Source organism: Hyperoodon ampullatus (assembly GCF_949752795.1).
Source record: "Hyperoodon ampullatus genome assembly, chromosome: 12".
Taxonomy (NCBI): Eukaryota; Metazoa; Chordata; class Mammalia; order Artiodactyla; family Ziphiidae; genus Hyperoodon; species Hyperoodon ampullatus.
This window is the reverse complement of record NC_136925.1, coordinates 52,653,764-52,678,020: the sequence shown is the minus strand read 5'-3', so window position 1 is coordinate 52,678,020 and position 24,257 is coordinate 52,653,764. Positions and strand designations below refer to the sequence as shown.

Genomic DNA, 24,257 nt, shown 5'->3' with positions numbered 1-24,257 from the left:
TAGATTAGAAATTTAAACATGTGCCCATTTCAGAAGTATCAGTTGGTCTTGGTATTTCTTACTATTCAGGGATAAATCCAGTTGGGGTTCTAAACTTAGCTTGTGGAACATTGTTTATGTGCTTTGGAGTACTCAATTATATCAAGAACTGTCCTTTCCCGATTCTATTTACCACCTTCGTTCTCTTAATTAAGAAACTTTGTCCACTGGAAAAATCCCCTGTTTACAATTGTGATTTGGGTTTTCTTCCCATATATTTGTGACTATTTGTATAAACTATTCTGATGTTGCAGAAAGACAAATCACATTTATTTCCTTTATTGACAAGCAAGACTGTGTATCTGAGTACCCAAGAGAACTAGAGTTGGAGCACTGTGTATAATATTTGAAGCCAAGCATCAAAACTGTTGAACCATCCTGGGAGCTAGGAAAGAAGCCGAGTGCTTGTCATTCTGTCCATTTCCATCGCAGACAACAGGCAGTTTTGTGCTAAGAAGAAAACTATTGTACAGTTTTGCACATTGGACTAGAATCAGGAGACTCAGTCCTAGCTCTATACCAACTCACTCTTCAGTGTGGAGATATGGTAGGCACAGTGTAAGTACACAGACTCAGTATTTGACCACAGGTTAATTATGTGACTAAGTAATTAGTCACATAACTATGTGCTTTACCCTGCAGTACTGGAAGGGAATGACTTTTAAGGCCCAGAAAGGAGTTGGTGGAACAACCAGAGCTATGGTACCATCTTGGCATATAGAATTATCTTCTTGACCAAACACCTTGTGTTTCTGAGCAATTCAGGACATTTGAGGAATCAGTAGTAAAAGAAAAGGGAAGGGACTAATATTTCTGGTGAAAATTTTGAAAAATATATCCACCTTGGCCCTACCTCAGGCCTAAGGACAAAAAACTTCCAGAAGTACATTATGTTTATGGTAATCTTTTAAACAACTGGGTAGGTAATTCCTAGTCTCGGCTAGTGTTAGCAACCACTGCTTTAGGGGAATTGGTAGGGGCCCCAAGGGGACAGGGGACATCCCTGTCAGCCCTCCCCAAGAATTAAATGCCTGCTCCCCACTCTGTGGCTGTCTCTATGGACTGTGGGAGGGAGGAAGGGAGGAAGGAAGGGAGGGAGGGAGGGAGGAAGGAAAGAAGGAAGGAAGAAAAAGAAAGGAAGAAAAGGAAGAAAGGAATAAAGAAAGAAATAACCACTGCTTTAGAATAGTGGCTTCCAAACATTTCTCTTCCCACATACCCTGAAAGAAATTTTTAAAAATCCACTTGAAACTAGGTACATTTGAAATTCATATCTGATATTTTCATCATTAGTCTAAATGGCTTCAAAAGGGCTATTTATTTTGGTATATTATAAATATTAATCTATTTTAAAGATACATTATTTATTCTTATAAATATATCCAATGAAATTTGAATACCACTATGATGTGAAGTTCACTTTCTTTCATGTAAAAACACACATACATACTCTTCTATAACAATCATAAATTTTATGTAGTTCCAGTTTCCACAGAATTTTTTCCAAATGTGGTATGTTTATTTACTTGAAAGTTTTATATTGATCATTCTATCATATTTCTCTGTATAACTATATATAGTTATATATATATACACACACATATATATATAAATTTGTATGTATTAAATTGAATGTGTATAAATTTAAAATCGATCTTTCTTTCCCATGTCCATAAGGCATTAAGTGTTAAAAATGGGCTTTTTTTTTTGACATTTAAATTTTTTTTCCGCTTTACTGAGGTATGACTGACAAAATTGTAAGATACTGAAAGTGTACATTATGGTGAATTGATATACATATACATTATGAAAGGATTCACACTATCTAGTTAATTAACATATTCATCACCTCACATATTTCTCTCTTTTTGGGGGGGTGAAAACATAAAAATGTATTCTCATTTGAGCCATCATCACAATTATTATTTTATACAATAGATCAAAACACCATAGTCTATTACAAATGTTGATCAAAATAATTACATAAAAAATAAAATTTCATTTGAAATGCATTTCTGATTAATACTAGAATGAGGCAGAATTTAGCATGAATTCTATTCTAGTTGCTTTTGTTTTAGGTTTAAGCATGGAAAAATCTTGTTCTTTCAAAAATAGAGTATTGAAGGCCTTTTGTTATAATGACATCACTCAAATTCTCCAGCTTCTTCTAAGTTGGGTGCCACATTTACATATTACCTATCAGAAGAATTATTTCAGGTAATCTACCAATTGGCAAATCTATGAGGTTTTCCTTGAATTATAATGAAAGCAAAGAGTTGGAAATTGCCCAGTTTGCAACAGCAATTTCTAGAAAGTATAAAAAAAACACCACCAAGATATAATAAACAGCCATTATGCTTGTAACTCTTTCTCATAAAGGCACCTAGATTAATCTGGTGTATGTAAAATATGTGGGAAATATTATTTAATTTCAATATATTTTTGTCAATTAAAAACATGTGCTTTGAGTGTATTTTTATCAAACTATGGAGCTGCAGGTCTGGCTAATTTAGTTTATGCAAAATGGTGACTCCAATAACATAAATGGCTAAATCATTTTTCCCTGTAAAACAAATCAAACTTACTTTTTGTCTTAAAAAAAACTGTCTTAATTTTTCAACTCAAATAAATGTAATAGAGAATATCCACATTGCAACCGTTGCACTTCTGAATGCAGCAGTAGCTGGCTATCAGCTCACACCATTTCTCCCACTCATCCCTTTAAAACATCCCTTGCAAGTTGAACTTGCAAAACATCCCTTGCAAGTTCACAACTTAGATTTAATATTTACCACTTTAATAGCAACGTCCTAGGCTACGTGAAAATCGGAACCCAAATCTTTGAAAATCAGACCTCTGTGGATAAGTGTTTCCAGATTATAGGAGAAAAAGTCAGCGTGAGCAATAAGGCCCTTTACTCTCATATGCATGCACCACATACTTCAGCAACATCTAGAGAAACACCATGTACCATTCCCAGCACAACCCCAAGTCAACTTGGATAAAGGCAGTCAAAATTTTTGCAAATTTCTTCACCAATGGTATTCCTAGGCAAGTCTTAGCAAGCCAAATGGCCAACGTATTATATATCATTAGCTGGAAATAATTGGAAACATCTGTGACTCTATCCATCTGGAAGGCATATATTTTACTTTCAAAAGTTTTTGGTACCACGATATGTTGAACAATGATTTCTATCATTTCCTGCACTTTACAGAGTACAGAGTTTTATGAATAGGGAATAGATATAACTGAAGCTTAAACTGGACAGTGAACCTATTTTTTGGCTATGAACAGGGCACCAGAAACTTTTCTAAAGTTTTCTTCCCTGCTAATTTGTATACAGTTTTAAGCCACTTTTAATGGCTGTAGGAAAGAGTAAACTTATTTATATTTTTACCAACATCTTCTACTGGTCTCTTAAGTTAATAGTCAACCTGCTATGAACTTAGAAGTGTGTCAGAAGTAAAGGAAATAAAGAAAAACAAAGCCCAGCAATTTTGTTGGAGAAGTTCATATAACATTTAGAGATGCTGGTCCTCTGGAGGTAGCTGGAGAAGAAAGGGATTAAGTATTTGCTTTTGTTTTCCAATGAATTATTTGGAATTTTAACATATGTTTCAAAATAAAAAGTTACTTCAGTTAGTACAATAAAGGTTTCCCTTAATGATTCATTTATTTACATTTCTTTGTAAAACATACTCCCTCTTCATTGTGTTGGTTATAGGAAGTAAGGTATAATGTGTGTGCGTAACAAACATGAGGTATATATGCCTCCCTTCCCCTTACCCATGGGAGACATAGCTAATTAATCACGGCATTCTTTGCTACTGAAGAGAAGTCTGAATTCTGGGGTTTCATGAATCTGTTATCCATCAGCTGATGCCGGCATGCAGGTTTAAGCCTATTTCCTTTCCTTGGTACCAGAGAAAATCTCAGGTCAGCATGTCCACCCTCCCCATTTACTAGCTAAGAAATCTTGGGAAAGGCTTTTAATCTGTTCTGCTGCCCTCACAGGACTGTTACACAAGTGAAAAGATTAAATTCCCGTAAACGCATTTTGTAAACTGTACAGTTGCAATCACACATTGTTTGAAGAAATAAGATTAATTGTTTTGTAATGTAAACAGCACCATCTCTTTAGTTAATCTCTTCCTGGGCTCTTTCCATACATATTTATTTTATCTATTTTGTAAGAGCAGATCTTTTTTATTTTTGGTTTTATTAAAACTATCCACACCTGTATTCCCTTTGAATGTGATATCTGATCCTAACCAGAATAAAATGCTGCTGGAGAAGGAGAAAGCTTGAAATCTCACACCTGGCTCATCATTATGGTGCTCTGGCAGTCCTTTCTTCTCGGCTGGAGGCTGTGTGATTAATAACCCCTCTTCCCAATTATATGGATATAATACTCGTCTTCCTTTGGCTGGAGATGGGAGATATCTTATAAATGTGTGATGCAACTGGGGGCTTCGTGAATGCTAATTTCAAAATCAGCTAGGAGTTGATTGGCAGAAAACCGAACAATGGGATGACAGGTGTGCTGGGGGTCAGGAATCTGTGAAAGAGAGGCTGAGTGAAGGTGGAGAAAAAGAGCTAGAGAGATTTGGAGTTAATCAAGAGCAGTAGCTGGGACAGCAGCCCTATATGGAAGCAGATCTAAGCCAGATATCCTGGAAGAGAGGGCAGCTTCAAAGGCTGGTGAAAACAAAGAGAGGTGTGAGAGTTTAGCTGACTTCACAAAAAGCAGGATGGAACTAAGACGCCAAGATGATGCCATACATGGCACAAACGTATTCTCTGTGTACCACATTCCCGAAGTGTGCCTGTCTGCCCCAGGTTTGTACCCGAGGAACCACGCCCATTTCTGATTATGACAGCCTCAAGGTCAGAGACGCTGCCATTTGTTTCTCTAGATGCCAGCAGGGGACATGCACTCAGGAAGTGTTCACCGGACTGGACGGAACTAAACGTTGAATTGTCAGGAAGATGATTTGGGTAACACGAAAAGGAGAGAAGCAGAGATTCGAGCCACAATTTCACCCCTTAAACATGCCGGCAGAAGTGATGAGGATGACTACAGGAACATTTAGTTGGAAGGCTTCCAATAACTAGGCGGAGCACATTGTTCAAGATAAGCCCCATTTTGGTTTGCATTCTAAAATTCTAGTTAAGATGTGCTAAGTTTTCTGCATAGCAAATGCTTTCACCCCAAGGCCAACTAGATAATAACAAGTCTAAAGACAGAAAGTGTGTTGAAACTTTTCCAAAAAACTGGCTTGGGTATCTGTTGCTGACTTACTCACTCTCTCAGGTGATCCAGTCAGCATAGCAAAAGAACTACCCCAGAGAGAAGAACAGGTGGAAAGGGGAGAGGTACGGATGCCACATCCTGTGTTGGCCCGCCCAAACGATTGCCCCACTCAACCGGGGGCAATGCAGACAGGAGAAGTGAGAGCCAGTAGCTTGATATATTGGTCACATCTGCTCTTAGGGACACTTCATCCATCTTCTTTGCACTCTAGCCACTTTGCCTTTACGGATGGTTTTTACTTATGTAAAAATATTTTTTCTTTGGGCAGTGTGACAGACTCAACACATGCTTCTGTGTCCAAATGTATTTCTTTAGCAAATTATCTGCAAGCCAAAATTTTATGTGGGGTTTAATAAATCTGTGAATATAGTTTATACATACACACATTAATTCAAATAACTCTAAAATAGTTGCATTTAACTGTCCATGCACACAGACTATATGTTTACATCACCCCTGATGGATAAGTGGAAGTTTTCCAAAAATTCTGGGTACAGTAGAAAGAGGGAGTTCCAAGGAAGGAATATTACCTCTAAAACTCCTCTCTAATACATATATGAAGGCATTTAATCTGTTGCCAAATACCAGAAATATTTTACTTTTCCCATGTGAGAATGAATACTTCACCTAAATGAATTTTAAACAGTGAAATGACTACCTCCATCCCATCAAATCTATCTTTACTTAAAAATAATCAAATGAAAAGTTTTAGAGTTTCAAACTATTAGAGAAGGTTTTTTATTTTTATTTTTTAAATTAAGAAGTGCTTCAGCTTGGACACATTCAAGGGAGATCACTCAGTGCTTTAGCCAAGAACATACTTCAAATATTGTGGAAATAATTTATGCTACTCTTCAAATATTTACAGGTCTCCCTCCTTCCTGACCAATTTGTGACTGTGTAGGACTGTGTGTCTAGTTCTGGACAATGAACTATGAGCAATGATGGGCTTCTCCTCCCAAGGAGGAGCATTTTTGTGCCAATGTAGACACTCCAGAACTATCCTTGCTCTCTGGCATGGCAACCTGTGATGATTGAGATGGTGGCTGTGTACCTAGCCTTGTTTCCTTAGTGACAGTGATTGGTAAAACTTCCTGCTGACCCATGAGAATAAACCTTTGTGGGTTTTAGTCACGGAGACTTGGAAAGTGTTTACTAGCACAGCATACAAAGCCCATTGTGATTATATATGTGTGTGTATGTATATGTTTATATACATATATTCCTCATTTTAAAAAATCTAATAACTATATATTAGTTACATAACCTAATACACACACTCACATAGTTTCTTTTTAAATTCCAGAAAAATTTTATGTGAACCAATTGGTGCCATTCTACCCAGAACATTTTATGTCTTGTTATTTAAGAATTGTGAGTTAATATCATTCTCAAAGTAGTAAATAAAGAGGTCACAAGCAGATTCTACTTGTATTGTTTGTTGTTTACAATTGTTAAGACTGTGCTCCTCAGTTGCAGATCTACATGGAGTCTAAGAAAATATAAGTAGATCTGCACATACACAATCTGTAATAAATAAATGGAGACATGTATAATAAAGTTGCCTTAACTTTGTGAATCCTACAAAACTGTGCATTTAGCTTTAGTGAAAGTTCTTCAAAAACAAAGGAGTTATTTCTAATTCCAACTGCCTTCTTGTAGAGGGAGGGTTCTTCATTGGCATAATACTATGAAAAATAGGGGCATGATAGTCTAGAAGTGGAATTTATAGAAAAGCTGAATTGTTTTGAAAAAGGTGGAGGGGGGGTGATAAAAAGAGATGGATGGTACCTAGGGGAAATCTAAGAAGAAGCTAGGGCAAAGGGAGAGAGGAATTCCCAGAATTAGCAGCACAGCCAGAAAGAAGCACTCGGCCCACAGCACAGCCTGGTTTAACCTGACAAATCCCTGTTAAAAGTGGCACTGATTAGGAAAAAGCACCGAGCCACATTTTACCCACAGGTTCCAACTGTGTGCACTGAGTTTGCACAGAAATAAAACAGTTCCGGAAGCACTAGAAGGAGTGGTTGGCTGTCGACACTTACTGCGAGGACAATCTGGAGGGAACTATGAGCCACTTCTATGTACTGGTACTCCAGAAAACACCCTGAGACCGTGATGTAGCGATGGTCTTCTGGGGCCCAGTCTGGGGCAGGTGTCACTGATGTCACCGTACATCCTGGTCCATTCTCCATCCACCAAGATCGGTGCATTGAAATATTAAAAGTCAGGATAAAGTCTGTTTCCTGCAAGAAGGCAATTTATAAGGATGAGAATTACTTTGTAAATGTTAGTTAGCTTATGGACTGACTTGCTTTTGAGTTTCCCATTTTGAAATGTGGGTTTTTTCCCCTCCCCTTGCTGTATTTTATAGGCAGAAAGGTAGCATCTAAAGTCAAACTATCAGTTCCACCTGAAAATTATGTCTATCGATTTCATTTATGAAGGTTTGCCTGACTGCAGTGATACAAATAAAAATACTTATTAGTAAAATTGTCAGACTTACATTGTTACACTGAAAAGTCTTAGCTTTTAGGACTTGGAAATATTACAAAGGGAGTGTTTTAAACTATTTTTATCAAGTGCAGTTCATCTTCAGTCTGCTATTTTCCTCTCCCTCAGAATATTTACATTTTGCACATTTTAAATGTTAAAACTGTACATCAGTTTGGCAAAATTTAACACAATAATGTGGTTAGTGTTTAAAATATGTGAGAACAAAACACATTATCTCTTGTCCCCCCACCACCACTTATTATTATTTTAGAAAATCAGGATCTTTTCAATCTTGCCAACTCCTGATATAAAATTGGTCACAGGGCTTCCCTGGTGGCACAGTGGTTGAGAGTCCGCCTGTCGATACAGGGGACACGGGTTCGTGCCCCGGTCTGGGAAGATCCCACATGCCGCGGAGCAGCTGGGCCCGTGAGCCATGGCCGCTGAGCCTGTGCGTCCGGAGCCTGTGCTCCACAAAGGGAGAGGCCGCGGCAGTGAGAGGCACGCGTACAGCAAAAAAAAAAAAAAAAAAAAAAAAAAAGGTCACAATACTTCTTAGAAAATATCATCAGCAAATTATTGCAGGGTGAAAATAGTTAAGTCAACAACTCTTTAGATGAGGTTCAGCATGTTAGGTGATGTGCAGCTACAAATGGAATGATGGTAGTTTCTGCACTAGCGACCTTGAAATCACATATACAAATGTGGAGCTGTCAATAGCACAGGGACGAATGTTGTTTTCCAGGAAGAGAATGCATCAAACACATCCTAGTATTCAGCAAGTCATGAGAGAAGATTCTAACAGAGAGGATCAATGGTGGAAAAGGAATTATTTCAGTCTCAGTGATAGAACCTTAAGATAATAGATGCCAACTACTCTCACGCCAAAATGAGGTACCAGATTGACCAGGGAGATACTGCATAGGAAATATTAAGATATATTCACTTAAACTGAACATATGAAAGGGCTGAGCATAAATGATCAGGGAATTTGGAGACTGGAAAGAGTATTCCTTTGGAGAGAGCTGTGTTATGAGTCTCATCATCTCCATAAAGTGGTGGTAAGGGAGGGGGTAAGGTCTCTTCTCTTCAAGCCTATTGAGAAAGGCTTCAAAGTATCCATTGGAACCTGGGAGATACAGCAAACTGGTTTCTGACTCAGGCAGAATAAATCTCAAAATAAAGCCTGTGGCTGGAGCTACCTGCTAAGTGGCGAAAAATGTCTTTTTTATTGCATTAGTTGATTTTTGAATAGTGAACCAGTCTAGTATAAATCCCACTTGGTTGTGGTGTGTAATTATTTTTGTACATTGTTGAATTCATTTTGTTTGAAAACATTTTGTTAGGATACTTGCATCTATATTTGTAAGAGGTAGTGTTCTTTTCCTGTATTTTCTTTGGTTTTGGCATTAGTTTAATGCTACCTCATAGAATCAGGAAGTTTTCCATCTGCTTCTGTCTTCTGGAAGAGATTTCAGAAAATTGGAATAATTTCTTTCTTAAATGCTTGGTGGAATTCACCAGTGTACCCATCTGGGCTTGGTGCTTTTTGTTTTATTAATAACTTTTTTTAAGTTATTAATTGAGATCTATCTATCTACCTATTTATCTATCTATATATATATCTCAATTGATTCAATTTATTTAATAGATACAGACCTATTCAAATTTCTTCTTGTGTGAGTTTTGGCAGATTGTGACTTTAAAGAAATGTGTCTATTTCACCTAGGTAATCAAATTTGTGGGCATGGAGTTCAGCTCTATACTGAAGTCTGTCTTCTCTACTACAGCAGCTAAAATAAAATTTATCTTGCCACTTTTAACAAGTTTCCAGTGAAATTTTTTTCTTAACAGCTCTCATGTCTTTCTCTTACCTGGTTTGCTCTCTTATTTCACAGAGTACATAATTCACTACTTCCTTAAGAATAGGTGAATGATTTTAAGTCTGAAGTGTTTTTACCCTACTTTTGTATTAATTGACTGGTATTTTGGATGGATATGTGCTTCTTGGTTGAAAATCTTCTCTCAGAACTGGGTGGCTGTTTCTCCATTATTTTCTAATTTCCATTATTACAGTTAAGAAATCTGATATCATTTTGTTCCCTGTAATTTTCTATGTAACCTGTTTTCTTTCTTTTGGTTTCTTGCATTTTTTGTTTTAAACAGTGAAATATTTCAAAAACATCAAAAAGTATAGAGGATATTATAATAATACCATTATACCCACCACTCAGTTTCATTAAATCTTATGTTATATTTGCTTAAAGTCATTTTTTATTTTTTTTATTTTTATTTTTGCTGTGCGCGAGCCTCTCACTGTTGTGGCCCCTCCCATTGCGTAGCACAGGCTCTGGACGTGCAGGCTCAGCGGCCATGGCTCATGGGCCCAGTCACTTCGCGGCATGTGGGATCTTCCCGGACCGGGGCACGAACCCGTGTCCCCTGAATTGGCAGGCGGACTCTCAACAACTGCGCCACCAAGGAAGCCCTAAAGTCATTTTTTAAATAAAATTTTATACATATAAATGATGCTTCCTCTGTAGTCTTCCTAAATATGATTTCCCCCCCCTCTCTCCACAGATAGTTACTATCATGATTTTGGTGTCATTATTCTCATGAAAGCTTTTTGTAGTTTTACTGAATATTTACATAGTTATTAATAATATAAAATGCTGTTTTTTTAGGCTTTAAAATATGTATATTCTCTGTAACTTACTTTGGCTCCATGTTATATTTTTGAGGTTTATTGATGTAGAAAATCTTTTTAGCTTCAAGTTCTGAAATTCAGTAAAACAGTATCTTGATGAGTTTCTTTTTCACTTAGTTTGTAGAGCATCTGGAGGGACTTTCCATCCAAGAGTGCTTTCCTTCCATTCTAGAAAACAACCTACATTATATCCTTAATTGTTCTCTACCCTCTACTCTTTTGTGTTACTGCAGGAAGCTCCTATTAGTCAGACATTTGTCTTTCAGGATTGATCTCTTACATTCTTATTTTTTCTTTCGTATTGTTCATATCTTATATTTCTCTTTACTCTCTTGGAGATTTTCTTTACCAAGTCTTCCCAAACTTATATTGAACTATACCTTTAATTTTTAATATTTGGAACTTTTAAGAGCTAATTCTTCTCTAATTGTTGCTTTTGTATAGTTAATATATTTGAATTGTTTCTTGGCTATAAATTTTCTTATTCTCTGAATACTCATTCTTTTAAATTGTGTTTCCTATTTTGTTTTTGCTTTATCCAAGTTATTTATTTTTACTAAATAAGTAAACAGATAAGTAGATAATATTAACAGTAATTATCAAGGATCTACTATGTGTGATAGGCAATGTTCCTAACTTTATGAGTGTTCATTTGGGGGTGGGGTAGATGGACAACAAATACATGAACATATCAAAGTGTCTGTGTAGTGATTAATATATGCAGAAATATAAGCTCAAGTAAAGAAATAGAATAACCAGGAATTGGGTGATGGGGAGTGTAACACAATATTAAATATAATAGTAAGAAAAGATGTCTCATTATTTTGTATTTGCACGAGTTCTGAATGAAGTGTAGGAGTAAAGAGAGCAGATTTGGGGAAAAGCATTCCAAGCAGAAGGAACAGCCAGTGGGAACACCTGAATATTTTCTATTATGTTTATTTTTGCTTCTAACTTTCTTGTTGGAGCTGTTCCTTAGAAGTCTTTCACAAAAGTTGTCCTTTCATACCAAAGAGAAACTAAAACTTGATTGGCAGTTTGTCATGCATTAGTGGGCTGATCAGCTGGTGTCCTTCATGTAAGATGACTGAGCAGGGCCTTCCAAATTCTAGGTCTGTAGGGGATGGTAGGACTTTGTTCTGGGTCTTCCACTTTACTTATGGGGTACACATCAGACCACAGCCTCCTTGGGCTGAACTGGGGAGGAGCTGACGCTCTTGCTACATAATATGCAGGCTTTTTTTTCAGCATACAGTATTTAATTTAATGTTCACGTATTCAGAAACTTAACTCATGCCTGCCTGTGCTTCAAGAGTCTTACCAGTCCAGAGGAGAAGCCTCGTTGCATAGACTAAAGGAAGCGCCTCAGGGCAGTCTAACTGCCCCTTGAACAGATTATCCAATTCATTCACATTTTCAATCCTGTACCTCACATACACCTTCCACTTCTAAATCCTGACTTTTCCAAGGTTTTTATGGGTCAAATCTGTACATTGGAACCCACTGCATGATCATAAGTTTTAGGTTTTTCCATTTTGCTAAGTCACTTGCTAATCCTCTACTTTCTATCTTCCAAAAACTGTTGACATTTCTTGTCCATTCTCTTTTTACTGTGTGTTATAATTTTTTTATTCTTTAATACCACTTGGTGGAGTTTCAGAATGAAATGTAAGTAAGTACATATATTCAACCAGTGATCATTAACTGGAAAGTTTCTGGCATTATCTTACATTCTTACTTATTTTCTTGTGGACATTTAAACAAAAGGTCTCTGTGTAAGCATAAAATAATGCACACATAAGCATGTGTGCCTTATTTTAAGCACAAAATATAAATTCCTGCTTGTAAAATAGACAATAGAAAGGTCTCCTTAAGTCCCCTTAAGTGCAACAGAAATTCCTGAGTATGACCTTCTCCATGCATAATCAATAGGTTATTTAATTCCCATATATTTTGTAATTTTGAGTTCAAAAATATAAGGACTTTTGAGACAAAGAATAAGTCTTGATAGCACAAAATAAGGCATAAAACCACAAACCAAATCTTGTGTATTATCAATGAATTCACACTGAAAAGGATACAAGATAGGCTCAGAATTGTAAGATTAAAAAACTTTTATGTCTAAAAAGACTTTAATAATTATATGTTCAGAGTAATATAGTGTAATTTGTATCAATATATTTATTCATCTCTCTTAGTAACTATTCAAAAAGTTCAGATTAAAGGACCCCATTATTGGTCATGTCATTTTTCAAAATAGCAGGGTCTGATGTATTACATGAAAGCTGTTATTAGCATTAAAAAGTTGTTTCTGATGGGGTTGTATGTATTCAGGGCAACACAAGAAGCCTAATTGCTCAACAAATAATAAGCATTTGATACTTAAAAAAAGAGCATTGAAAAGTAAATGAGAAAATGATACTAGTCGTGTCTGAGAATTTCAACAAAAAGCTACAATTTACTTTCACAATTTATGACATTTGTTGCATAATCTATTCTAATAGTAAACAATTGATTCAGTATTGCAAAGATTAGAAGGTGGAGGTAAGAGTGAGAAGCTTTCAGTTGCAGTTTAAAAAATCTGAAATATTTTCTTAAATTTCTGGAGTTTTCTATTACTTAGTTCTTCTTTTGAAATAATAATACTAAAAATTGATACTCTTGCTTTTATAGATTGCTTAGTTAGTATCTGAAAGTATAGAAACTATGCTTCTTAGTAAATGGCAATTAGGTTATAGTTATCAGTATAGTTACTAACAAATATTAATTATTCATATACCATATGCAAAACACTCTACCAGGCCATGATGATGAGAAGAGATGTAAGATGCAATCTCTAACATTACAGGACTTATTGTCTCATTTGGAGGGCAAGGTATAGAGATAAAATGTAAAAACAAAAGGAAGCATTTGATAAGCACCTAATGAGAGGTGTGGACAATGTGTGTCTGGGAACTCTGAGGGTGTGATGCTTGTGGACTCTGGTGGGGCAGACTCTTAGAGATGGGAACTCTAGCTGGGGTTTAAAATAAGAGCCAGGTTAGATGGGTCCACAGCCTGGGAGGAAAAGACCATTTTAACTAGCGTGGACCAAATAATCAAAATTGTAGAGCTAAGAATACTTGTGTATTTAAGGACAAGTAAGTAGCCTTATTTTTATGAGATGAGAGTTTTTAAGGAGTAGTGTGTAAAATCACTTCAGAAAAATAAGTTGAGGACAGACTGGGGAGTGACTTAAATGCCAAACAAAACATCCTGGCTTATTGAAAGATTTTTGATCAGGGACAGGACATTGGCACTATCAAACATGAACAGAAATATATTACAGAAAACATAATCAAATCTCCTGTAGGATTGGGGTGGACAGTCCAGGAAACATGTGGTGAGACTAGTACAGGTACTGTGTTAAAAATAGTCATGATGGAGGTGATCACACAGATGCTATAAAATCCAAATGCTTCATCTTAATCACCCTAGACTATTCTGCTGAGTTTCCTAAGTGTCCAGGGAGGTGAGACCAGGATCACCTCAGGGTAATACTTTTTATTATTTTAATACTTTCAGAGTAAGAATGGGAACAAGTCAACATTACATTAAAACATACTTCTGGTGCTGATATTAGAGGAATGCTAGGCAAGCACATTGAATGGTAAGAAGCAAACTTTAACAGCAATAAAAATACTCTGGAAGGTCAAAATAGTTATATTTATAAAAGCATATGTATTTAGACATTGGGACTAAGAAGTAGTTAGAGAACCCTGTGATTGAATGGCATCCTTAATTAGCTGAGGATGTAGGAGTTGGGATAGTGAGGAAGGCTATATTTGACACCAAGAATCACTTATTCTCAATGAACTCTTTTTTTTTTACAACCAAATATACACTGAGTTAAAGTTTATAAGATCATCAGAAAGCATTGTGTTATATCTCATTGCCAATATCTATATGTGGATACTAATTCATAGGAAATTCTGAAAAATTCTTTAAAATTATAATCATTCACAGCTTATTTCCAGCTGGTGAACTTAATATTCTAACCTTAAACATAGCTGTTTTCTTCTGTTAATACATGCTTAAATCTATGCAAACCTGCTCATACATATAAAAACCCTAATGCCAAATTTATCCTGGTAACACAAGAATTAGTGAAAGCAAATCATATCGTTCAAGATGCCAGGAAGAAGGAGCTAAGAAAATATGGTTTTGAAAAGATAAGCAAAATTACAAATGCACTTTATTTGACAAGTTGAATGAATGTTGCATATATAGGAGTGCAGCTTAGAACATAAGGAAGTTCATATCTACCAACTCCAAAATCCAAAGATGTAATTCATCCTACTATATGATAAACTTAAGAAAAGTAGATGGAACATCAAAAATATATTTGTACCCCTACTTTCTTCTAGAATCCTTAACTATGGGTAACTTTTGGATTTGGCTGATTATGGATCATAATTCAATATGACACCATAGGTAGTGTTAACTCCAGTTCCTGGCTCCTGTCTTTAGTTATTCAAGGAAAAATCAAGAAAATATTTCTGTGAGCATGAAAAACATTACAACCATTCCTCTAAAATCAATGAGGAAAATCTGATATTTGGATTTATAAAATCTAGTTTTAAAAACAAAATGTGTTTCTTCCCACTATGTGGAAAGATTCACTAAAGGTTTAGTACAAAATGTTTCAAGTTCATTACTATTACATGTTTTCATTGTTTCTTGCCTGAAAACAGGTTTCTCATGTCTATGTTGCAACAAAGGCCATTATTTCACTTTTCTAAATCTTATCCTAATTGCCTCCTTAGTCCAGATAAATGTTTTATGTTATTCTACAACTGGTCTGCATCCTGAGCATTGTAGCAAAAATTACATTTTAATGAAATCCTCCTCAATACTTCTTATGAACATCCTGCATTTATCTCTGTATTTAAATTAATATTTTAGGTTACCCCTTCTAAGCTTTTCCTGATTAATTCCATTCCTTTTTTGAGCTCATAATGTTATAACTGGTGTGTGTGTGTGTGTGTGTATGGCAAAATTATCTTGGTCCATTGTTATAACTTGTGTGTGTGTGTGTGTGTGTGTGTGTGTGTGTATGGCAAAATTATCTTGGTCCATTGTTTTCTTCTTGTGGGAAAGGGTTATGTTAAGCCCCAATATAGTCACTGCTCCTGCTTAAGCAATGCATATTAACTCTCAGAGAAGAAAGTCTGCGTTGGGAATACAAAGAATTTTGTTTCAAGGTGATCCTTGTAATGTTCTGAAAGAGCTGTTTGGAAGGAAGGAAGAGGAGGGAGGGAGCGAGGGAAAGGAAAGGAAAGATTGAAAGGAAAAGAAAGAAAGAATTCAGTAAAGAAGCTGCCGTGCTGTTAAAGTTTATTGTACCTCCAGGCTCAAAAGTCTTGATTATTTTTTTACTTCCAAAGTTAGGACTCATCAGCCATGAGTAGGATCTAAGTTTGGCAAAATGAGTCTTCTCTCCTCTCTTTCACACCCTTACTAGCATATGCTAGAGGCAGAATTTTCTCAGCTGGTTACAATAATGAAAGATCAACTTCTCACTGACTTTATAGTTTTTGATGTACTGAAACCTCTTCAGGCAGCTTTTCCTGCTGTTTTCTCACTTTCTCATTTGTTCCCACCCTGCAGGTATCTTTTCCCATTTTGTGAGTGTTCCTTTCCCATCTTAGAGCTTTGAAAAGTGCTCTGCATTCCCTCTAGGGGCTTAGGGACACAAAGAACAGGTTAGCTATTTCAAGAGAAGATGTTACTGCCATTTTGGCGCTCATCTGAAGACTACCATTTCCTTTGTTTCTAAAGTACATTTATGTGGATTTTTAATTGGCATGGAGGCAGAGGTGCTGATGATACTGAAGGCTTGGTGACATTTCAGGAGCACTGAAATGTTCTCCTCAATAGTTCCCCACCATTACTGCCAGTCATTATCCCACCTATGTGTGCAGCCCACCCCTGGTCCTGACGTTATCATTTTCCTAAAGTTGGAAATGCTGACTTGGATAGTATCTTCACTTGCCTCCAAAGATTTTAACTTGTCAACAGAATTGAATTGGGAGCCCAATCACATTATGATCCATAGTTCAAAATGTCTCTTAGTTAAATTTATTACCAGAAATGCTAATAAAGTTTTATGTCCTTTCCTTTCTTCATTCATTCTCTGGGAGAGAATAATTCATGGGAATATGACCCAAAATGGTAGCAAGATGGAGATAAGCCAAGCGTTAATGTCATTGATGCTGGACTTTAGAGAGCCATCTTTCAGTTATTGAGAAGGACCATAACTAGAGATGCAATGAAATACTAATTAACAATAAGTTTCTCTATAAGACCTCTTAAATCTTTTCATTTTGAAGATAAGTGTATCTCCTAGTCCATTATAAATTCTTCAACTTACTGTTAAGTTTGAGAAAATATGTATACTGCAAAAAGAAAGGAAATAAAACTTTTGTATTTATTACCTAGACTATGCCTCAAGAACACTTAGGAGAGATTATTATCCTTATTTAACAGAAGAAAAAATGAGGCTGAGAGTGCATATATAACTGCATCAAGTTATTTTTATTAAGGATGAAACTAGGTTTCAAACCTATTTTTTGTCTGAATGCATGCCTTCCCACTAAACCTTTTTGCCTCTTAAGGAAATTCTCTTGGCCACCTAATCAATCATTGCCAAAACACCATATTTGATATTCTTTAGGAGGATGTTCTAGAATAAAAAACAGTGGACTCATAATTCATACAATTTATTAAAAAAATTTCTAAATGCTGTTCAGAAACCTACACAGCACTATAAAAGACCCGGGCGTGTCCGCTTTGGTGGTTTGCTAACACTAATCCAAAATTCATTGTACCCTGAATTTACAGTAGAGGTATATTAGCCATGCATTTAGATGAAGGAGCTTTTAAAGATATTTTAGTTGTACTTTATTCTCATGAGAGAATTTTTTTTATGTGGTAAGATTTGTCTCTTGTCTTGTTTTATCCTGGCAAGTACATAGATCAATACTGCTTAGAATTTGTGGAGACAAATATAAATAAACCTCTAAGTCTAAATAAAACACCTTTAAGTATATGTACCTATTTCCTTTGGATTGCTTCCAAAGAGCTCTTTGCAGCTTTTGTAATGCACAAGTCCAAGAGGCTACTGGTGGAAAAGTCACTGTCTAGAAGAAAACACTGACAAATAGAAAAATACTCATCATTACTTTTACATAGAAAGAACACTTAGTTCCTCTGTCTCCTTTACAAAGAGGGGATATTCTTCGCCGAAGTGTAAGAGGACACAGAAGTAGAAGTTGGGAACACAAATACGGGGAAGAAACAGTTCAATAATTTTGTTACAGTGGTGAAAAGGTTAGGATGAAGTGGGGTGGTGGGCAGGAGAGTAGTTCATTCTAGAAATGGTGCTGATGTTGCAACAGCATCAGTTACAACTCAGTCCTTCTTATTTAAAAGATGTGCTTCCTTCCAACTCTTTTTCCCCTTCACTTGCCTACAGGGACATCATTCTCTATCAAAATATTCTTTTCTATTTATTGATGATTCTCTTCTATTTATTGATGATTCTCTTCTTAAGAGCACCAAAAATGAAGTCTTGTGAAAACGAGTAGTTTAATAATTCCCCATCCAAAATTTCATAGCCATAAGCCAAGGGGCCATTTGAATTTACATCTTACACCTTAGCATGTCCATTGTCATATAATCTTAAGTTATAGGTGGATTTTGTTAAGCTACTTCAATAAAGGAGTAATAAAGTAACCAGCTATTTTCCTGCAGTGGACATAAGAATTGTGTGACATCTAATCTTCTCATTCACCTGAGGGATATTTCACAGTCTCCTGGTCAGACTGTTTTAGAATTTGCATCTGAAGACAGACACTGACAAAACTGCATCCTTTGTCCAAGGTACTTGTAGGGTCTAAAACTGATGTCCTATGAGGAATTTTGAGAGAATTTAGGTTGAATTGTCTGGAAAAGACTAAAAGAGATTTTTATAATTGACTTCAAATATTTAAAGAAATATAAAATAATCAGAGGGATCAGACTCATTTATATTTAACCTCAGGGAGAAGCCAAAGATTCAAGCCAATGAGTTTATCTGGGAGGTAAGGCAGACAATCCTCAAAAGATTAGAAATGTTCCCAGAAAGAATGGGTGGTGTTCTGAGTAATGAATTCCTGTAGCTAGTGGTATCCAAGCAAAGGCTGGATGGTCCTTCAAGAGTGAAGGCTACACTCAAAACTTACACAATCTCTTCCCTCAAAATGATTCTGTGATTATATGAGTAGAGAGAAACTAAAGATCATATATGACATGACTATCCATTGCCTAGGTTTATTCAGTACCACTGAAATAGGGGAATGTAAACTTCTGAGTATATCATTCTATCTAGTTCATATGAAATGACTTAGAAAAATAAGCTGTAATTTTAAATCTACCAATGACTAGTTTATGCCCAGCTGTTAATAATCTGCCTCTATTGACAGCTACTCATGTTAGCTCTTAAATATACTGCACTATGCTGTAGTTGACAATGATTATATATAAATTCTCAGCACCAGGCACTTAGAGAATCTCTTTAGAAGTATCAAAATAACTTAAATACTCTTGTGAAAAGGAGCAATTTTAATAGTTTTTCACTAATCAGTGATTGTTCACAGTTAGAACCAAGACAATTACTTGAATTTATACAATGAATCTGAAAAGATCCTACAAAACTCCAGCAATTTAAGAATTTAATCTAGTTAGAATATCATAAAGGTTACTTCCATTATAGAATGGAAGCTACATGGGTTTTTTTTTTTTGCTTTTTGGGGTTTTTTGAATTAAAAATTCCTTTATTGCTGAAAAATACTCACCAACACCTGAGCCTTCAGCGAGTTGCAATCATTTTGCAATAGTAACATCAAAGACCACGGATCACCACAATAAATCTCATCATAATGAAAAAGCTTGAAATATTGTGAGAATTACCGAACTGTGACACAGAGACACGAACTTAGCAAAAATAGTGCCAATAGACTTGCTCGATGCAGGGTTGCCACAAACATTCAATTTGTAAATAATGCAGTATTTGTGAAGCACCATAAAGCAAAGCACAATAAAACAAGGTGTGCCTGTAATTAAAGCCCCTACATGTTTTGGGGGTTTTGTGTCTTACACTTGTGTTCATATTGAAAACAAACATTTTTCTCAATGTTTTTGTCAAACAGATCCCACTAGACCACCATGTTTGTTTTTCTTAAGTTTGTTTTTCCCCTATGAGAAGATCTCTTCACAAGCAAGGTCACCAATGGCATTTTTTTTTTGGTGAGTCTCTTTAAAATACATCAGAGTGAACTTTCAAGCACATATTGTGAGTTGACCCTCTGGGTACTCATGATGTCTCTCATTATCAGCATCAGAACATTATTGTCCTACCCATGGCTGGATGATTCCTCAACATTAATAAAACTCTACCATGGACTATCATTGACCAACTTTGTTGATCACTGAGCATGTTTTATTAATTTTTATTTTACATTATTCTACTGGGTTTTATTCTCCGTGTAAACAGGCTTTAGTCTTCACTAGCTCTTTAAAAGCACCATCATCAAGCCCACTTATAATGATTGTCCTTTGCCACACCTGGCCTTGTCTCTCCACCATGGTTTCAATAGACTCTACTGCAGTGAGTGTGCATCAGAATCACCTGGAGGGCTTGTAGAAACAGGCTGCAGGGTGCTACGCCCACAGTTTCTGATTGGTAGGTTTGGAGCATGGCTGAGAATTTACATTTCCTAACAGGTTCCCAGATGATGCTGATACTGCTGATCTAGGACCTCACTTTGAGACTCAGGGCTCTACCAGCATGCCTCACGCCTCATACTGTTTGCGAATTTTCACAGCTAGAGGCACTTAACTCTTGATTCTGCCCCACGCATATAGGAAGGAATACAGGCCTTTCATTGGTTCAGTGCAACGTAAATTTACCACGGATTTGACGTGGGTAGCAGAGCTGAGCCTTTGCTGAGTTTTCCAGCTCCCATCCTTCAAGCCTTACTGGATTCCTCGTTGGACACACTATTTCTTCTGAGACTAGGACACTTGGATTTCCCTTGCTCAGTTCCTTCTGGAAGATGAAGGTGAGCAGTTAAGTTCACTACCCAAATCTGGGAATCTACCTGGTTGCCTTCTGGATATTTGTGACCTTATGCTCACTCTGGCGTTTTTGTTTTGCCCGCACTGATTTCTTTCTGTGGCTTGTTGTTAAGACTTTGAAGTTTGCCTTTTCTGTGACAGTGAATCTAGCGTCCTAGGTCTGGCATTCCCTGGCCTGACTTCAAATACTCCAGGCTACCTTTGTCTCTGCTTTTCAAATGTGGATTATTTATTCAGCTGAACAACATTGTTGCTATTCCTGTGACTGCTGCTTATTCTTTTGCTCTCTTGATTTCTATATGTGTTTCCAGATCCCTCAACCCTAAGCTCCATCTCCCTCATGCTCTGAGACTCAGTGCTGGCTTGGTCTTTTTCCTCTATGAATGATTACGTTTCTGGTAAGATCATGCAAGTTGGTTGGAAGGTTCTAATGTCACCTACATACATGACTTAGACCTAAGTAAGTCAACTATATTTTTTCCTTTTTAAACTTGTGTCAAGGAGGTCTCTGGGCTTGTTATGCAAAGTGTAGTCTGAGGATTGGTGGCTTTCAGCATTTCGGGGTGCTTGTTAGAAGTGGTGAGCCTCAGGCTCCACCTCAGATGTACTGAGTTAGAATCTGTGTGTAACAGGAGTCCCAGGTGATTTTCATGCACATTGTAAAGAACTGATGTACGGTATAGAGGCTGTAGGAGGAACTGCTGCCACCTGGGACTAAATGGGACTCTCAACCTTACCAATCATTATTTTTTCCAACTTCCTTATCACCACTGACATAATTTTACAAACCCGTGTTGGGTGAGTTTCCCACTAACAATGTGAACTATGACCAACAACCCATGATTCTGCAGGAACCCAGCGTCTCTCTGTGTACATCTCACATTTGTTGTTTCTTGGGATTTCTCTTGCACAAAGCCTTTTCTACTATGTCAACATACCAAGGGAATATTTCTTCATGCTTTTGGCCATGGTCTGATGTGGGCTTAGATGACAGGCAGCCGGAGGGTCCAGGGTGGATGAATACCACTCAAGTTCAACAATAAATTTTAGGTGTTTAATATAATGCTGACCCCCAGTAGGTGACCATCCAAACATCTCTCATCAGCATTTATTATGGAGAAGATGTTATCGGTAGATCAGGCTGGGTGAACTAACTCCACCCCAGAGCTTCTGTGGTGGATGGGGCCGGCAGTACTGGCCTGGACAGTGACCAGTGAATGGCCTTGTTGCCAGCAACCCATCCCTAAAGGAACAATGCTTCAGGCAGTGACTGATTCCAAAAGTCAGGTCCAACCATTGCAGGGAGGGGGCTAATAAGACACATAGAGAGTGTCAGAGCCTAGGTCGAGACTGCCTACCTTTAGGATAGGGCTACACCCCAAAAGGAAGAAATGGCCATGTTAAGCTGGAAACCTAGGTGGACAGGCCCTTATTCGTAAGTGGTGCCACAGAAAGAACATGGGTTCTATCAATAGAATCCAAGCTGGGTTTGTGTGACCTTGAGTAGCTTTAACCTTGGATGGTCTTCCTAGGCAAATGTCCAGGATCTAATAGAGGACTCAGATAGTAGATGCTTAGTTCAATGGTAGTTACTATTATGTTTATTGTAGGGGAAATCATATTCTTATGTGAGCCTATGGACCTGAAGGCTACTCCAGGTTCTTTGAATTCTGACCAGATTGGTTGGAAGGTTGGGTAGCTAGTGTAGTTCAGGATCTGAGCAGAAGGCAGCATACAGGCTCAAAGCACAAGTGCTTAGCAGGGTATATTGGAGGACTTTTTTTTTCCTCTTTCCTCTTTTGTTCTCTTCTCTTGTAATATGATGACTATCTTTAGTGTTGTGTTTGGATTCCTTTTTCTTTTTTGTGTGTATATCAATTATAGATTTTTGGTTTGTGGTTAACATGAGGTTTTGGTATAGCAGTCTATATATATATATGTATGATTGTTTTAAGTTGCTGATCTCTTAATTTCAGATGCATTCTAAATATCCTTGATTTGTACTCTTCTCCTTTCATGATTATTTGTTTTGATATTATATTGATATTTTACATCTAATTGTTTTGTGTCCCTTAATTGCTTATTGTGGATACAGATGATTTTATTACTTTTGTCTTTTAACTTCCCTATCAGTTTGTGTGTGGATGATTTCCTACCTTTACTGTAGGTTTGCCTTTACCCATGAGCTTTCCCATTTCATAATTTTCTTGTTGCTGGTTGTGGCCTTTTCTTTTCTGCCTAGAGAAGTTCCATTAGCATTTGTTGTAAAGCTGGTTTGGTGGTGCTGAATTCTTTTAGCTTTTGCTTGTCTGTAAAGTTTTGATTCTCCATCAAATCCTAATGAGAGTCTAGCTGGGTACAGTATTCTCGGTTGTAAGTTTTTCCCTTTCATCAGTTTAAATATATTGTGCCACTCCCTTCTGCCCTGCAGAGTTTCTGCTGAAAAGCCTGCTGTTAGCCTTATCGGAATTCCCTTGTATGTTATCTGTTGCTTTTCCCTTGTTGCTTTTAACATTTTCTCTTTAATTTTTGTCAGTTCGATTACTATGTGTCTCGGTGTGTTCCTCCTTGGGTTAACCTGTATGGGACTCTCTGTGCTTCCTGGGCTTGGGTGACTGTTTCCCATATTAGGGAAGTTTTCAGCTCTTATCTCTTCACATATTTTCTCAGGCCCTTTCCCTCTCTCTCCTCCTTCTGGGACCCCTATAATGTGAATGTTGGTGTGTTTGACATTGTCCCAGAGTTCTCTTAAACTGTCCTCATTTCTTTTTTCTTTGTTCTGTTCTGTGGTAGTGATTTCCACCAATCTGTCTTCCAGCACATTCATTCTTCTGCCTCATTTGTTCTGCTATTAATTCCTTCTAGTGTATTTTTCATTTCAGTTATTGTATTCAACTCTGGTGTTCTTTATATTTTCTAACTCTGTTAAATACTACTTATAACTTCTCACTCTGGGCATCCATTCTTTTCCTGAGTTCTTGGATTATCTTCATGATCATTACTCTGAACTCTTTCTTGGGTAGATTGCCTATCTCCACCTTACTTAGATGTTCTTCCAGGATTTTATCTTGTTCCTTTGTGTGGAGCATATTCCTTTGCTGTCTCATTTTCTTTAATTCCTATTTGTATTTTTATGTCTGTGGTAGGTTACATTTCTCAACCATAGGGAAGTGGCCCACTGTAAGGGATGTTCTATGTGTCCCAGCAGTACAGTCCCCTCCTGTCACTCAAGGGCCAGGGAAGAGCTGTTCCAAGGGTAGCCTCTGACCTGAGTTTACAAACTCAGTTCTGCAGCTGCAGGATTGTAGTTTTCTTGCTTCTGGTGTCTGCCCCCTTGAGGGTGAGGTTGGTCTAAGAGGCTTGGGCAGGCTTCCTGGTGGGAGGAGCCGATGCCTGCCCTTTGGTGAGTGGGGCTGGGTCTTGGCCCTCTGGTGGGCAGGCCTATGTCAAGGGGCGTGTCTAGAGGTGGTTGTGGGCTCAGGAAGTCTTTAGGCAGCTTCTTTGCTAATTAGGCAAGGGGAGGGGGGCCCTGTGTTCCTG

The 24,257-nt window shown here is 37.1% G+C and overlaps 1 protein-coding gene across 2 annotated transcripts in view; it reads right to left on the bottom strand.

The window, feature by feature from the left end:
* Nucleotides 1-24,257, bottom strand: part of NKAIN2 (sodium/potassium transporting ATPase interacting 2) — a gene marked incomplete at both ends in the record, with an annotated part of 975,603 nt that overhangs the window by 138,691 nt on the left and 812,655 nt on the right. Inside the window, one exon of one of the 2 annotated variants that reach the window (XM_079716233.1) lies at nt 7,402-7,602. The exons of the other annotated variant lie outside the window; for it this stretch is intronic. Coding sequence (XP_079572359.1) covers nt 7,402-7,602 — 201 coding nt within the window. The remainder of the gene's footprint in view (nt 1-7,401; nt 7,603-24,257) is intronic. 2 annotated transcript variants of the gene reach the window in all.